Source organism: Rhinatrema bivittatum, chromosome 6, assembly GCF_901001135.1.
Source record: "Rhinatrema bivittatum chromosome 6, aRhiBiv1.1, whole genome shotgun sequence".
Lineage (NCBI taxonomy): Eukaryota > Metazoa > Chordata > Amphibia > Gymnophiona > Rhinatrematidae > Rhinatrema > Rhinatrema bivittatum.
In genome coordinates, this window is record NC_042620.1 from 27408704 (window position 1) to 27426406 (window position 17703).

At 48.1% G+C, this 17703-nt stretch overlaps 1 protein-coding gene across 5 annotated transcripts in view; it reads left to right on the plus strand.

Annotated features, from left to right (window-relative positions):
* The window catches only part of RALB (RAS like proto-oncogene B), a 103946-nt gene that overhangs the window by 69951 nt on the left and 16292 nt on the right, over positions 1-17703 (plus strand). The window contains exons 1-3 of one of the 5 annotated variants that reach the window (XM_029605172.1): positions 1945-2086; positions 3397-3557; positions 10154-10362. In XM_029605172.1, coding sequence (XP_029461032.1) covers positions 3444-3557; positions 10154-10362 — 323 coding nt within the window. In that variant the 5' untranslated portion in view covers positions 1945-2086; positions 3397-3443. Of the gene's footprint in view, positions 1-1944; positions 2087-2129; positions 2266-2403; positions 2570-3396; positions 3558-10153; positions 10363-17703 lie in introns of those variants that run through there. The other 4 variants (XM_029605173.1, XM_029605174.1, XM_029605170.1 and 1 more) reach the window with 4 other exon arrangements.

The window sequence follows — 17703 nt, forward strand, 5'->3', positions numbered from 1 at the left end:
TCTCTGTCTCCTTCTGTTGGAGGGGAGGCAAAACCCAGGAGTCTGGACTGATCCGGGTACGTACAGGGAAAGGGCCTTGCATACTAAGCATTTCCTCCATAGACATAAAATACATCACAACATAAGGGCCGATACAGTACAGTGCGCTCTGACGGAGCGCACTGTTAACCCTCTATTGGACACGCGTTTGACGAGCTAGCATTACCCCTTATTCAGTAAGGGGCTGAAAATGCACGTCCAACCCCCCCCCCCGAACCTAATAGCGCCCGCAACATGCAAATACATGTTGATTGCCCTATTAAGTATTCCCGCGCGATTCAGAAAGGAAAATGTGCAGCTAAGCCGCACATTTTACTTTCAAAAATTAGCGTCTACCCAAAGGTAGGCGCTAATTTCTTCGGGCACCGGGAAAGTGCACAGAAAAGCAGTAAAAACTGCTTTTCTGTGCACCCTCCGACTTAATATCATGGCGCTATTAAGTCGGAGGTCCTGAAAGTTACCAAAAGTTTAAAAAAAAAAAATTTTGAAGTCGGCCCGTGACTCGAAAACCGGCCGCTCAATTTTGCCAGCGTCCGGTTTCCGAATCCGTGGCAGTCAGCGGGCTCGAGAACCGATGCCGGCAAAATTGAGCGTCGGCTGTCAAACCCGCTGACAGCCGTCGCTCCGGTCCAAAAGGAGGTGCTAGGGATGTGCTGGTGTCCCTAGCACCTGCTTTTACCGCCAGGCCTAATTTGCATACTGAATCGCGCGCACAGGAGAGTGGCCTGTGCGTTCGCCTGCTCTCCCACGGACTTTACTGTATCGGCCCGATAATAAATAATGACAGATGAAGAACAAAATGGCCCATCCAGGGTGCCCAGCATAGTATTGGGTTGTAGCTGGGAAAAAACCCTTGGTCAAAATGGCCCAAAAAGAGGAACCAGTGTACTTCTCCTTTATCTCTGCTCTTCCATTGCTTATTCAGCCCTCTGTACTTTGCTTGCATATTAGTCTCATTCTTCCATGGCAAAGTTGCCCAATTCTCTGTCCCTTGCAACTGATTGCTGTGTTGTCAGGCTCCCTAAAGCAAAATTTTAAACCTGTCCTTATAAAATCCTATAGTAGTGGTGTTGGTGAGCGGAAATAAGAATTGCCTTACTGGGTCAGGAAGAGGGTCGATCAAGCTCAGAATCCTGTTTCCAACAATGTCCAATCCAGGTCACAAAAAACTGGCAGGATCTCAAACAGTAGTAAGATCCCATGCTGCTAATACCCAGGGATGAATAGTGATTTTTCCCAAGTCTACTTGGCTAATAAGGGTTTGGGGGCTTTTCCTCCACATGTCCAAACCTTTTTAGACCCAGCTATGCTAGTTGCTTTAATCACATCCTCTGGCAATGAATTCATGAGCTTTAATTGTGTTGAAGAGAAAAAAAAAAAAGTTTTCAGATTTGTTTTATTTGTGCTACTTACTAACTTTAAGAAGAAATCCCTAGTCTGTATTTTTTAAGCGTAAATAACAGATTCACATCTACCCCTTATACTCATTATTTTAGAGATCTCTATCATCTCTCCTCGGTCGTCTCGTCTCCAAGCTGTTGCCCTAAACTCTTTAGCTTTCCTCATAGGAGAGCAGTTCCAATGTATACAAGTTTACCATTAAAACATTCATTTCGACATTAGAGTATGTGTGAAAGGGTAACAATTTCTACGGTGCTGTTTTACTCTATCCTTGCGTTGGTAAATAATATTTGAAAATTATTTCCAGTCCCTCAGCTACCTTTGCCCATATCTAAGATGGCCACCAAAGGCGTGCAGATAGCACAAGCCAGTCCGGGGAGGAGCTACCTCACGCTAGTTTGCTTCCTCCAGCAGGGCTGGATCGATCCGCGATCTCGGCAATGCCCCCCTTCCAGGCCCCCGCCGCGAGCGCCTATTGGGCAGATGGATCAGTGGGCGCAGCAGAGCCTGCGGCCGCTCGGCGCTCCGACCCGCGCAGTGAGGTCTGGCGCTGGAGGGGCGGCTAGGAAGGCAAGGTCCCGGCGGGGTGCGACGGCGCTGAGCTGGAAGCCGGCGGCGGGCCTGCTGAGCGCCGGCCCACCCGGAGGTGAGGCCGCGGCTGGGGGGGGAGAGAGAGAGAGAGAAAGGGCGGGCCCACAAGCTGGAAGCGCCGCCAGTCCCCGGGGTTTCCTCCCTGGACGCAGGCGGCACCGCCAAACGGGGCCAGACCCCGAGGGAGCCGCGGTAGTCCCCCACCGGAGCTGTTTGCAGGTGGAAGGGCCCGCGGTGAGCGACAACAGGGAAGCGCCGAATCCGAGCTCGAGGTGGGGGCGCCTGTGACTGTCGGGAAAGTCCCGCCCCCTCCGGCCCGAGCAGCCAATGAGCCGCTGCGGAGGGGAAGGGTGTCCTCGGCCCCATTCATTGCAGACGTCACGTGCCCCCACGGGCAGGGCGCCGCGAGCTGGAGTGAAAGCGGCCGGCGTGGAGGAAGGGAGAGGCGCGAGCGGAGCTGCATGCAGGAGCGGAAAGAGTGAGGGCGGAGGGATCGGAGTTGCTTGCTTTCTCGGAGACCCATCCGCATATGTGGCCTGTAATTTAATTTTTGTTTTTTTAATAGGTATCTCGCTTAACTTGGGGGTGAGGGACTCCTTGCACAATTACCGCCTCGGCTCGGCCTCCCATTTTCCCCTTCCTGGCTCGAGAGCTCGACACTAGGGGACAGCTGCTGAGGAAGTAGTGGGCGGACTGGGAGGAAGCCTGATGTGTAAAGTTTCCCAGGCTTCCCGTTTCGGGCAGTTTGTACCCAGACGGTCAAAGAACAAGGATTGAGGGTGCAGGTTGGGTTTGCCAACATGAAAAAACAGTTACAAAGTCTGGGCCTGCCGTGGCCTGGTCCTCTCTTCTCCACTCGTCAGCGAGACTCGTGTGTTTATATTTTGTTTTTTTACAGTTCCATGCGGGCCTGAGGGGTTTTATCCACTCCTAAAGTGCTTCCTCATGACTTGTCGTGGGCATGCTGACATAAGAGAGTCAGTAGGGCATCCTTTTATCTGTGGCTTCCCTTTTCTTTCTCCATTATGAAATTGTTTATATTTTATTTATTTGGTTTATATTCATGTTGGCATTTACTTAATGCACTGAAGAAGGGTATTATACAGTGTGAAGGACACAAAGGACCTATCTCAAAGAGCTTACAATTTAAGTGGGTACATTGAGTAATGAAGGGCCCGATAATGCTAAACCTTTTCCTCATATACAGAGAATGGGCGAAAAGCCTTAGTAAGGCAGGCCAGTGTCAGTGGTGGACACAGGATTTGAATCCCCTGGTTTCCTGGTTCCCAGCCCGTTGTGCCAACCAAGCCTTTTTAAAAACACAAATCTTGAATTATTTTTCCCCTTTGGTGTTTTTCTCTGCAGCCCTTTCTGTCATTATTTGTGCACCCTGGTGCTAGAAGCCTGGAAGAATGGCAGCTAATAAGAACAAGACCCAGAGCTCTTTGGTCCTGCACAAAGTAATCATGGTCGGCAGTGGAGGTGTGGGCAAGTCAGCGCTGACACTGCAATTTATGTATGATGAGGTAAGTTTGTACAGTTTTCCCCCCCCCCCCCTTTTTTACCACCTTCCTCTTCTCACACGGCTAATTCATTATGTCTGGATCCCAGTAAAAAACTGTAAAGCGCAGCTGTTGTACTGAGAGAACTGGTACGAGGTGATGTCTTATCCTTGTGATGTGGCCAGACTGGTTGACTCGGCAGCAGTGCTGCACGGTGCCTTGTGCCGGAACTCTGCTCCCCGGACAGGGCTGCAGATGCTGTGGAGGCCATGTTCACAGCCCTTCGCTACCCATTAGCGATGCCGAGTGGTTGGATTTGTGGCTCACAGTTGTAGGGTTCTGTGGGGAGTTGTGGTTGGTGGCTCCCCTCTGCTGAGGACTGATGCTTGGGCAGAAGGGATATATATATATTAATGAGGAGGTGTCTGATCCCTGGCTGGTTACAAGTGAGGGCTCATGGCACTGTAGCCTAATAGAGGCTGGTTCTGATTGTATGGGAAACCCAAAGGAGGAGGCTGCGATACCTGCCGGTGTTCCTGTGCCTGGGGGTCATGTAGGGGGTATCCTCAAAGTAACACCTTTTAGCTGAGTTGATCAACTAGGTTACAGTTTGTCTTCCCACTGGAGAACAGCACTGAAGTTGAGTATTGCGCATCCTTTGTAAGAGAAAATAACTTAATGGTTCCTGCTAGATGACTTAGGTCGACAGAAAGCAGCATGAACCACCTGAAAGTGGCTCCGCCAGCATGAGGATCACCATTATCAAGTCAGTTATATTCTGCCATATATCTGATTCCCAGGTTAATATACAAGATAACTTCACATTTAGAAGTTTTGTTGTTCCAATGGTCTTTTAACGCAGTATGCCAGTGGCGTGCATTTCAGCCTACTTAGCCTGAAGTACTTCTTTGAGACCCAGATTTCAGACTAGGTAAGCTTTGCTGTACTCTGGAAATATTCTGCTTTTTAGATTTGTGTAGGCTGTTTTGCTGCTTGGCTTGTACTGTAAAAATTGAAATGAAAGGTTACTAGCAAGATTTCTCCAGGTAATTCTCATCTTCCACCTTTCCCTGCTTTGGTCTGCAGTTGGTTGAAGATCATCTGATCCATCTGTGTGTTTTTTTTCACCAAAAGTGCAAATTTTTTTTTTTGCGTGCTAGAGGCAGCATTTTATGCACATGGGTAAAACTTTTTTAATGACTAGACCTTCCTTTCTCATGACTAAAATAATTGCCTTTCCCCCCTCCTGCTGCTATCATGATCTCATGTGCGCTCTTGCACGTGTCTTGTGAGAGTGCTGGAGTATCGCCGCACTCCGCCATGAGAAGTTCTGGTGCTTGGCCCTGGGGATGTCGCAAAGCAAAAGGGGCAGAGGATGAAACTTTTTAAAAGTGGCTGCGCTGAAAAAAGAAAAAAAAAAAAAGTGAAAGAGGTGGGAGAGTCCCACAAAAGAGAAGGGGGAGAGAGAGTCATGACCAAGTGAAGCTTCTACTGACTCTTTGACCTGGCAGAATCTTTTCCCATCTATTTTACCTTTTTATTGTGGGGGAATAATTTTTTCCCGATTGTCAGAAGAAACAAATTCCCCATCCCTGAACACATCCTGTGGTGTTGCAAGGGGGAGGATGTATGATTTTTAATGATTATAACTAATTCTAGAGGTTGGGAGGGTCTCATTTATCTGCACAATTAAGGTTAAAGATGGAGCATTGTATGCTCATTTACATTTTTTGCTCAGATTTGAATAAAAGGTGTACCATAATCTTCCTTTATTTAAGCCTGGCAGTTTACTTGTACTCTTGTCTTCCAACTCAATCAGAGCTGACCTCTAAGTGACTTTGATGCCATGAGCTTTCATTCACAACTACCAGGGGTTTTCCCAGAATTTTTTTTTAAATAATCTCCCTCCCCCCCCCCCCCCCCCCCTTTCCCTTCCTGTGCCCTACTTAATCCTGTCATTGAGGCTACAGGTCCTCAGCCAGGGGCTCCCTCTAGAACCCGGGGCACATGCCCCCCTGAGTGTGGCCTCTAGCTGTCGCTGCTTTGCAGTGGCTGGCCCTGCAGGGCCCATGATCACTAGTCAGCACGAGGGAACGGGATAACCCGACCCAGTAATGAAACTCTGGCCTTCCACTGTTACAGAGCCACCAGACGGGCCTATCCCGTGATCTTCTAACTATCTGGCTAGATCATCCAATCATGCCCCTTGTTCCAAATCAAAATAAAACAATATTTACAAACCGCTGTTCGAGGCTCCACTTTAAAGTATGGCTGCTGGCATAGCTCTCAGCTCTTTCCAGTTTGCAGCGTCCTGGATTATGAAATGCGAGGTCCTGTTGCCTGGACAGCAAGCTGGAGGAGGGCGGATGCAAGGAAGCCTCCGCCCTTTCAGTGGACTTGAACTAGGATAAGCACAAAATGAGGAAAGAGGCAGAAAATCATTTCTGAGATTTGAATGCTTCTCGGCCGTATCTGTAGGAGAGAGTCTGGTTTAGTCTCATAAGTGCAGATTCAAACTAATGCACGGCGAACACGTGACTGCAGATGAACCCCGACCACCAAGCAGTGCCGCTAATTGGTTGCATCACTGTGTTTAATCCTCTTCCCCTGTATGCTTGTGAAATGGTCCAGTTTCCACTCAAAACTCCACTGCAGTTGGATCCAATTTTCCGATTCATAATCTCCAAAAGGGGGTAATTTTTAAAAAATATTTCATTGTGCTAAAGCTGCAAGTTGTGTGTGCAGGTAGCGAACTGTTAAAAACCTGAAGTATGTGCGTAAGTGGAATTAAGTGGCACTTTAGGGGGGTGATCAGGGTGGGGTTTGGTAGTTTGCACACAAGTTAGTATATTGCAAACGGGATACACGCATGCATTAGCAAATTTGTACGCATGCTTTTACTGCTACTAATTGAGTCGCGGAAACGAAATCACACTTGTTTTTTGTCTGTGCTTTTTTTTTTTTTGTGGGACGCCTTAGTTAAGTGGAAGGTGAAGGTGAACCATGGAAGTTTGGGGGAATTGGTTAAAGTGTCAGCAGACTAGCAATTAATAAAAAAAAAAAAAAAAAGTGCACAAGTATGTTCATAAGCGGAATATGTGCATACTTTCTAAATACTTACATGTGCACATAAACTGCAGTAAAAACACATTCACGTTACAATTCATTTGCACATAAAATGTGTGTGTGTATATATATATATATATGAAATATTTATAAAACAGGTATAGGAAGTATGTGGCTCTGAATTAAAAAAAAAAAAAAAGCCTGTTCTGAAACATGCTTGCTTTCTTTTCATCCTGCTACACCAGTCCAGATGTGCATTCTCTCCCCCTCCAATACAATAGCAGATGGAGACAGAGATCACCTTTTTTCTGAGACATTATTACCGGTAGTTACCATGGCGCAGAGCCAGCATTCTCTGCATCCAGCAGATGGCAGGACATACTTGTCTGGGGCATCAGGAACTCTACTCCCAAACTTTGGCCTTTGCCCGGCCTGCTGGAGAATTTTGGGGCAGTTTTGCATTTGTCAGTCTCTTTCCGCTGTATTGACAGCAGACTGTGTGCCGGGATTTTGGTGCATCCCAGGTAAATGAGAGGAACCCTGTGAAAGGCTGCAGACTCAGAGAAGGTTTGGTAGAACTTAGAAGGTGGAAGCTTGTGTTTGGTTCAGGACGAGCTTCTGTTTGAAATTCTCTCTCTCCCCCCCCCCCCCCCGCTTATTAAAGCTTTTTAAAAAAAAAATGGAGAGAGAGGTGAGGAGATCAGCTGCTTCTGCTGAAGAAAGTACCTGGAGAAAAGCAAATCTCCAGTGAACGGGGGGGGGGGGTATTTTTGAGCCAGTGTAGGAGCAGGCCTGCCAGCTATCAGTCTCCTGCTTGTCTTCGGGTTTACAGCGTTTCTGTGCAGCTTCTGACTGCATTGTAATGGAGACAGATCAGCGTTGGTGTTTTTGTGAGTCGGCTGCAGTGCCCACCACGCCTGTTGTCCTGTTTGCATCGGCAGCAGTGATTCTTCAGTGAACACGATTTAAATATCATTTTAGGTACTTGGTTCCTCAGTGGGACCTTAGTTTGGTTCATAGAGCTTTAGTGGACTTTCTGCACAACCTATGGAAAAGGACCTGTAAGAGGTTTTATCATTGAAGATGATTTTTTTTGGTGGCCATTTGTTCAACTAGATGCACTTCTGAATTGCAATCTTTGTCTTGTAGAAATTCTTTTCTGGTCTTCTCATTGTTTTCAGTGTCTCGCAAACTAGTTTTGTTTTTTTTTTTGTTTGTTTGTTTTTTTTAACCTAAACTGGTTTCCTGTGTTCCACTTATATCAGACACTTTCTTTACTGGTGTTCATGAGAGGAGTGTTATGGTAAAGAGTTCACTCCAGTTATTGGATGTCCCATCAGATTCCTCTTAGGTATCTAGCAGTCTCTAATCTTTTTATCTGAAATCTGACAGATTGTTTTAATTGCAGAGCTTTGTAAGGAGGACACAGCTTCTAAAGTGTCTTTGGCTTGATGGTTTAAAAGAAAAAGGAAGCAATTGTTCAGCTTATTACGGAAAGATCAGCAACCTTGGAGTTCTTTCAGAGAAACCCAAGAGTTTGAAATTCTTGGTCGGGGCTTCTGTCCTTGCTCTGGAGGATATTTGTAAGGCAGTCACTTGGTCTTCCTTGTATTCTTTCGCTAAACATTTCAGTCTGGATGTTCAAGCAAAAGAAGATGGTGTTCCCAGGGCAGCCCTAACTTCCTCCTTTTCAAATTAATTGGGCTTGGGTACTTCCCACATCTGGATTGGTGTTGCAGGATGAAAAGGAAGGAGACATTTAGTCTTAACCTCATTGTTTCCTTTCTTTGAATTCTTCTACACCATTCCAGGATCTTCTTTGGAAGTTGGGCCAGTGCAGTCTTTGAAGCAGTATAACTGAAGTTTTACAGAGATTGAAGCAACCAAAGGTTTACTTTTTCCTTTCTTTTCTTTTTTCCTTATTCTTCCTTTTCGTTTATCCAAGAAAAGTTTGGAAGGATCATTTCTTGGACATATTTTTGTTTCAAATTATGTACGTGTTTAAGAGTTTGAATCTATTCATTTTTTCTTCAATGGTTTTGACGTATGAATACTGGCTTTTTGCTGGAGCTACACATGGTAAATACCAGTCATGATGTCTGGGGAGGGGGAGAAGGTGTCCTCTGTCTCCATCTGCTGGTAGGGGAAGAAAACCAACAAATCTGGACTGAGGAAATTCAGGTAAGACTTTTGGGAGAGAGATGAGTGGTATTCTATAAACTGTGCCTCCCACCACACAGTTTGTAAAATACAAGCATAACTTTGTGTGCACATACTAATATGTGAATGTGTTGACTTATGCACACTGTTAAAAATGACCTCCATCATGCTTGCCTTGCACACAAAGGGGCGAATGCAATAAAGTGCACATGGGTTTGTGTGCGTGGACATGCGTGACCAAAACGCTTGCTCAAACAACTTCGTAGCTGATAGCTGTCATCACATGTAAATTCCATGTAAATGAGACTATTAGCTATTACCTGGCTGTGTGCATGTTAAAAAAAAACAAAACAAAAAACAGGCGCTCCTAATGCATGTCTTATGGCATTGGCCCCAAAACCTTCATGGATACGAAGGCAATGGAAGGATTAACTATCCTTCGAACCAAATTATAGGAAGTCCTGCTTTCTTCTACAGTTTTATTTTAGTAAAAGTTATGAATCGGATCCACTGAATCAGTCAGCGCTTGGCTCTACAGCAGCCATTTAGAGAACATCTCGCATGTGTCGCATTGGTGCAATTTAAAGTTCAGAATGCTGCTGAGACGCCAAGTAACTGCCTGGCTTCAAAGAACAGAGAGCTCAAAACTGCAGACCCCCCCCCCCCCTCCCCCCCAACCAGTAGAGTAAGATGAAAAATGAAGTACTAACAATCTCTCGTGGGAAATCCTCAGCCGCTCTTTGCTGCACAGAGCACATGCTCTCACATGTTCAGTACCGGGAATCCCAGAGCTAGGCTAGCAGCTGATCATGTGCCTCCTGTAAAGTCTCAGCCAGGCTGGGTTTCACCCTGTTGTGTCTGTGAACTTGTCCTGCTTTTCATAAACACAAATTGGAGCTATGGGTAAAACCAAGATGAATACGACTACGATTACCACTACTGCTACTGCTCATCCCCCTCTTTCGCACAATTAGACATACGCAGCATTTTGTTTTAGATAAAGAACTTGCAGCCCAGTTGAGGCCCAGCTAAAAAACATAGGACTGGCTCAACTGATCTAGAAGACCTGGAGCCCGTTGAAGGTTTAGAGCAGAGGTCCTCAAGTGCCGCAGATCAGTTGAGCGTTCAAGGGATCCAGAATGAACGTGCATGGATGTGGAGCCAGTACGTGCACACGCACCTCGCGTGTATTCATTGTGGCTAATCCCGCAGGCTCGACTGGCTTACGGTACCCGAGGAGCTCCAGGTTTAGAGGGGGTTTCTTTCTCCAGCCATTTTCAGAAATGCAGAGTCTTCCGTTGGGCTGGGCAGTATGCTGCTGGGTAGGGCCACAGAGTCTTCGGCCATTCGGGAAGTATTTAAGCTCTCTCCCACCCTCAAATATCTCCTTGCAGTTTGTGGAAGACTACGAGCCAACAAAGGCAGACAGCTACAGAAAGAAAGTAGTCTTGGACGGCGAAGAGGTGCAGATCGACATCCTAGATACGGCGGGGCAGGAGGACTACGCCGCCATCCGTGACAACTACTTCCGCAGCGGGGAAGGGTTCCTCCTCGTCTTCTCCATCACGGAGCACGAATCCTTTACAGCCACAGCGGAGTTCAGGTACGTGTTGTGGGCGACCGCCGGGGTATTATTCTTCTGGGTTTTGTTTTTTGTTTTTTTTTATCTTTCATTGGTAGCTCAGGTTCCCTGTACGTACCCGGATCAGTCCAGACAGTGGGTTATGTCCCCCTTCCAGCAGATGGAGGCAGAGCAAAAACTGTAAGGACTGCCCCCAATAGGTTGGAGCGCCCTCTGCGTGCCTTCAGTATTTCTCTGACTCCAGCAGATGAAGGTGGCACCTGCGGTTCCCCTGTAATCTTTGATAGAATTTTCTACTATCTTCTTTCTTTGGATGGATCAATTAAAAAAAAAAAAAAAAAGGATCAGTGAAAGATTTTGGTACTTAGTATTCAGTTTTCATGAAACTTGCAGACATAACTTTTGGTAGTGACAGAATTCATAATTTTATCTATGTCTGTTCACTTCTGGGGTAAGTTCTGTATCATTTCTTTCTCACAGGAGTCCTCTTAACTAACTGCTGTCTGATAGGGTGCACGTTAGTGGTCCAAACCCCCCCCTTTCCCTTACAATGACCGGCTGCCCTGAGACGCCATTTCCCTCAGGGCAGTTTTCACAGAGAGGCGCCATTCCTCTGTTTGTATTTACTTTCTCACAGCGTGGTCGTTGTTTTACCTTGCAAGCAAAGTTTTGCTGCTGGCAGCCTCTGGGGAGTGATTTCTGTGCCGGCTCTGTTTTCTCCCCGATGTCACGTCCGACTTGATGTTGAGCCTGTGGAGAGCCCGGATCTCGGCTCTCCCGGGATGGCCTATGTGCGAGGTGTCTCCCCGGTGGGGAGGGTTCCTTGAGGCCAGCTGGGCATTCTGCTTAACGCGCATGCCCTCGGGGAGGTCTGCCTCGTTCCCATTCTGAATTGCCTGCTCCGATGCACCGCCGATTCTCACTCCTGCTATCCTCTCCGATGCAGATTTACCCTCTGGGCAATTTTGTGCCGTTCCTCCCCCTGCTCCTCCTCCTGAGCCTTTTTCTACGGAGTTTATCCTGTTAATACATAATGCTTACTTAGCAAGGCAGCAGCACGACCCAGCCTCAGCCCCCCCCCCCCCCCCCCCCCCCCCCCCAAGGTGATCAGGCTTGATGAGACTGGGAACTCCATGGTGCTCTCTCTCTCTCAGGGAGTCAGGTCCAGGAGTCCCAGCAGCAGGGGTCCCCCAGGGGCGCCCTACACCAGGAGTTCCACAAGGCTCCTCCTGTGTCCGGGTGGTTGCCCATCCCCTCACTCCTACTCAGACTCCTCCTCGGGATCCTACTATCGATCCAGACCTGGATGACCCCACACCATTTGTGCAAATTGAAGGGGATGATCCCTGGGTCTTGCGACTCTTTCAGAGGGATGAATTGGATCCTCCAATCCCCCATGTCCTTGCCGAATTGGATATTGAGGCCCCACAAGATGCGGCAGGGTCCACTTTGTCGGCTAAAAAGGGTGATCCCATCCTGGTGGGCCTCCGCCCACCAGCGAAGACCTTTCCCTTCCATCCCATGCTTCTTCAGTTGTTCAGGGAGTGGAATGCTCCGGAAGCTTCTCTGAGGGGTGGCAGAGCGATGGATAAGCTATATCCGCTCCCTGAAGAATCCTTGGATTTTCTCAAAGTCCCCAAAGTTGATGTCTGCAGTTACGAAGAGAACGACCATTCCAGTCACTGGGGGCGCTGCTCTGCGGGACATGCAGGACCATAAACTCGAAATCTACTTGAAGAGAGTCTTTGAGGTGTCAGCTTTGGGCGTCAGAGCGGCGGTCTGTAGCTCTCTTGTGCAAAGAGCAGGTCTCAGATGGGTACAACAGCTGCTCCGTATCCAAGAGCTACCTTCAGAGGAGGCGCAGCAGGTGGAACGCTTGGAAGCAGTAATAGCTTATGGAGTTGATGCTCTGTATGACCTCTGGATGCTGGCCAGATCCTTGGTTTCTGCAGTCTCTGCTAGATGCCTGCTTTGGCTCTGTAACTAGTCGGCGGATTCTTCTTCCAAGTCTCAACTGGGCTCCTTACCTTTCAAAGGAAAGTTACTACTTGGCGAGGAGCTGGACCAGCTCAAGTCTCTGGGGGAGAATAAGGTACACAAATTACCGGAAGATCGTCCTCGGAGCTCCCGGACATTCAGCTCTACTCCTACCCATTTTCGGGGTCAGCGTCGTTTCATCAGTCAAGACTAGTTTCACAAAGGCCGTCCTCCTCCAGGTCACAGTCCTGGTCCCATTCCTTTCGGGGCCGAAGACCAACCAGGGGCAACTCCTCTCAAGGGGCACCCTCAAAGTCCTTCCAATGAAGTATTGCCGGCCGACCCCCAGAATAGGGGGACGACTCTCCCTCTACTACGAGGAGTGGGTCAAAATCACCTCAGACCAATGGGTCCTGGATATTTTACAACACAGCTACGCTTTAGAATTTGCTCGGCCCCTAAGAGACAGGTTTGTCTTCTCCCTGTGCGGACCAGTGAAGAAACAATGCATAGTTCGCCAGATGCTCGATCGTCTCCTGAATTTAGGAGCCATTCTCCTAGTGCCCTTGGCGGAACAAGGGTTAGGCCATTATTCCATCTACTTCGTAGTCCCCAAAAAGGATGGGTCCTTTTGTCCAATCCTCGATCTCAAGATGGTCAACAGGGCCCTCAAAATTCCACATTTCAGAATGGAAACATTTCGCTCCGTGATAGCAAGGGTACACAAAGGGGAGTTCTTAGGCCTCCGTCAAATCCAAGGAAGCTATCTTCACATCCCTATACTGCAAGACCATCAACGCTTCCTTCACTTCAAGATCCTTGGCCAGCATTTTCAATTTTGGCGACCGCACCGTGCACATTCACCAAAGTGATGATTGTATAAGCGGCCGCACTACGGAAGGAGGGGATCCTAGTGCACTCCTACCTGGACGACTGGCTCATCCGCGCGAAGTCCAGGGATCTGTGCCAGCGAGCAGTTGACAGAGTTCTACATCTTCTCCGCTCTCTTGGATGGGTCATCAATCTTGCCAAGAGCAGTCTTACTCTCTCGCAGACCCTCGATTTCCTAGGAGCACACTTCAATACCATGCTGGGCAAAGTCTTCCTTCATTGGGACAGAGTGCAATCTCTACTCACTCAGGTGCAGCACTTCAGCTGTCTTTCGCTCCCCACGGCATGGGACTACCTCCAAGAGCTGGGCTGTATGGCTTCAACTATAGATTTAATTCCTTGGGCCTTCGCACATGTGCATCCTCTACAGAGTGCGTTACTCTTGCTGGAAGCCAGTGTCTCGGGTGTTTCAAGCACCCCTCCCACTGCCACAGTCTGCTCTGGTGGCTCAGTCTGGATCACTTGTTGTGGAGAGTGGACTTAGAGGTCCCACAGTGGGTGATCATCACCATGGATGCCAGCCTCTCCAGCTGGGGGGGTGGTGTGCAAGATGCAGTCGACTCAAGGTCAATGGACGCCCGTGCATGCATCATGGCCAAGCAGTCGTCTGGAGACCAGAGTGGTTCATCTCGCTTTGAAGCGTTTCCTCCTCCTAGTCCAGGGGCAAGCAGTGCGAATACTCTCCGACAACGCGACAACCGTAGCATATGTCAACCGCCATGGAGGAACAAGGAGCCGTTATGTAACCCGGGAGATGGACAAGTTGATGGCATGGGCGGCATCCCACATAGCGGGAGTGGACAATGGTCAAGCAGACTTCCTAAGCCGTCCACGCTTAGATCCAGGGGAGTGGGAACTGTCTGAAGATGCGGTCAAGCTTCCCATCTAGACCTAATGGCCACTCAACAGAATGCAAAAAGTCCACGCTTCTTCAGTCGAAGAAGAGAGCACGGCACGGAAGAATGGATGCTCTGGTTCCCGTGGCCGCGGAACATACTCTACGTGTCCCCCCGTCCCCCCCCCGGCCCCTGGTGGAAAAGGTGCTTCGGAGAATAGAAATCCACTAAGGGCCAGTAATCTTCGTGGCACCGGAATGGCCCTGAAGACCGTGGTTTGCGGACTTGGTCAACATGGCAGTGGAAGGTCCTCTTTGTCTGGGACATCTGCCGAACCTAGAAGACCTATAGTACTGCTGCTAGCTCCATAATTCTGTGTGCCAGACTATGAATATTTTCAGAGTTTAATGTAACACTTTTAATACAAAAGCCAGTTAAAGTGGAGAGAGCGGCTTTCTTCACTGGCGGTCCCGGTGGTGATGCATGTTGTCTTGAGTTAGGCACGAGCCCATAGAAACAGCGTTTATGCTTTTTTGATATCTTCCTCTTTGTTTGAAGTGTAAATGCACAGCGCGCATGCCCGAGGGGAAGCCTGATCCTATTTCAGCTGATGTTTGGCACGCTTCATGTTAACTGCAGTGTACGTTAGTGTTTCAAGTTTTGGATAAGGTTTTGCGATGCTACTATTGCCTTTCCTGGCATGGGTGAACACATCCTCTTGGGAGCACTTTTTTTCTTTGTCGAGAATCAATGGTAAAGGATCAAATAACTCCTCCTAACACACGCGCCCACGATTCTGAGTCTCTTGTGTCGTCTTCAGTGCAGCAGATGTTGGCGTGGTTTTAACCAGGCTTCTGATTGCAAATATTTGCGTTTGGTGTGGCCTGTAATTCCTGTGTGAAAATGGACTGCCCAGCATGAAATCCTGGCTTAGTAAGAGTCGGGTGCGCATTGGCCCGGTGCAGATAGCGTGAGGCAGGGCACAAACCGCGTGACCGCAGAAGGGTTGCTGTAAGCACAGGAAGAAAGAATAGTGCGAGTCCAGGCAGTGGCATGTGGCTGTGTGTGGCCACGATTCAAAAGCAGCTCCTTCTTCCTATATGTGATGCCCAAGGAATGTGTCCGATTACTCTGCCGTTGGTGGAAATAATTAGGACACAGGAGGGGGGGGGGGGGGGTCCGTAAAAGTTCTGGAATGTATACTTAAATATCTTGGTTTTTTTCTGAGTAGGAATGCCTGGTTTTTTTTTCTTTCCTTCTTTCTCCCCCCACCCATATTCATCTCGTCTACCGTTATCTGACCTTATTCTCTTCTGTTCTCACGTTGGCATCTGTCGTCATGTTTAGTCTGAACTTTTTCGAGCCTGTTTTTCTTCTGGGTACTTGCCAGGAACTTGTAGCATGGATTGGCCACTATTGGAAACGGGATGCTGGGCTTGATGGACCCTCAGCTGACCCAGTATGGCAGCTTCTTATGTGCTCTTCTCTTGAACTGATATTGCTGCTGCTTTTCTCTTCTCCGGAAATTCCTTTGAATATTTTTCATCTGTTTTCAGACCCGCTTGTCAGACTGTGCCTCTGCCATGGATGTCTTTAAGATAAGCTCATCTTTCCCTACCTGCTGTTGAGTGCATTGTTTCATGAAATCTTGCTTTGCAAATGCACTATTCAAAACCTTGCTTTTTCTTTTCCTTAGCTGTTTCATGTTGCGTTATCCTTCTGTTCTTCCTTAATACAATGCCACACTTCCAAACTTGCAGTTGTCCTGTACCTGTAACTCTCTCCTCTGAGCTAATTCTCTCTCCCCTTCCACCACTCCTTTTCCTCTGCTTAGTAGGACAATGCAACTCCTCTGTTCTTCCAGCCCCCACCTCTCCTGTGTCTCCCCTATCCCTCTCCTTCCTCCTCATTCATATGTTCCCTGATATTTATAGGTGGGAATCCGCCTCAAACATTTTCTGTGTGCGCGGGAAAACAAATCGTTTTAAATAAAACGAATACATGTTGAGTAAGCCGGGGCATGGAAAAGTTTTTTAGGTAAGGTTACCCAGATAACTTTAGCCAGATATTCAGCAGAAAGTACCCAGATAAAGAGATCCGAGTAACTCTAGAACCTGATGCTTTTCTGACCAGACTTTGACCAGGAAGTGATGACGGTCGGTGCTCCCCAGGGCTGCCCACAGCACCTCCTCTTTGCAGCTGGGTAAATTTTATGTGCGGGTAACAAGTTAACGTGGACAATCCTCTTTGTTTTCTTGATGCTTTGACTTCCTCTTCCTTTTTTCGTTTTGACTCCTGCTCTGTTTCCCTTTCATTTGTCACACACACAAGTACTTGCGCTGTCTTCCTCTCGCCCTGTGCTCAGAAACTTTCTCTTGACCTCTTTGCCCCAGTGATTATCATCCTCTCCCTCTCCTGATCGTTATTATTTCCAAGTTCAGCTCTTTTTATTTTTTTGTTTTTTTAAATCTGGTCTTGACGTCCTGCATCAGTTGTCTTTATTTTTGGCCTGGAATTACTTCCTGTTCCTTTTTGGGGCTTCCAGCTCAATAAGGACTGTTTTTTTTGCCCTGGGGCTTACAGCATTATGAGCCTTTATAGCTGCCCAGGTGCCCGCCCCCCCCCAGACATCGCCGTAACATCCTTGGCCACGTTCAGCCGACTGCCGCCTTCCAGCACCTGGCAGGCGCGTGTGCCTTCAGCTCTGACCACAGCAGGCGTTGCTCTTGCGGAGCGGCTGGGGTTAGGAGCGCTGCCTCCGTGGCGATCTCTGCCCAAGAAGCAGAAACCGGGGCTCCGGATTCCAATCCAGATCTGCCGCGGGTCACAAAACAAGAGGCGCCTAACGGTAGGAAGGGAGGGGGTTGGACGTTCAGATTGAAACTTCTACAGTATATCTCACCAAGCGGGCGCTGTCTCGGCTTGCCGGTTGAGAAGCCGCCTCCTTTTATTTTGCCGCATTGGCTGTCTCGCTTCCCGAGACGAAATGAATCTCTTGAAAACACTTGTTTCAAATTTAATTCCCAGCAGTTGGGTAAGTTGTGCGCCGCTGTGCTAGCATCGCCCTGGTGTATCATGGAAGTAAGAAAACATCGTCGGAGGGGAGGAAAAATATTAAAAACGGGCAATGGTCCACGAGAAAAGGGTCTGCGATAGAGCTGGGGCTGGTAAGCGTTTTGTCTGGGGGCATCGAATTCTCCGTCTGGTTGAGGGGGGAAGAGCACCGCGGAGAGGCAAAAATAACGTGAGGACAGAGAGGTTCGTGACTTAGATATGGGCCTGTAGGCGAGAGAGAGGGAGCTCAGAAACGGGCAGCTTAATATCAGGAGGAATGTAGGTACATAGCTGTGCTATTTTTAACTTCTAATCTGCTTATTCTTGAAAGTCTTTTTATTCTCCGGGTTTACTAAGATCTGCTAGTGAGCCATAGAGATTTGTGTTCCAGAAGGATTTTTGCCATGGTAAAAAAAAAACCAACAAAGCCTGATAGGGTTAATCTAGTTTGACTCTTAACATTTTAAAGCACATGAGCCGGCGTGACAGGTTGTTTGGTGTATTGCTGTGTTTGTCTTGCCCTCAGGGTTAGATTGTGCGGCAGAGTGTCCTGAACACAAGATTGGGAAACCTGGAAGGCACAGGCTGCTGACCCTTTACTGCC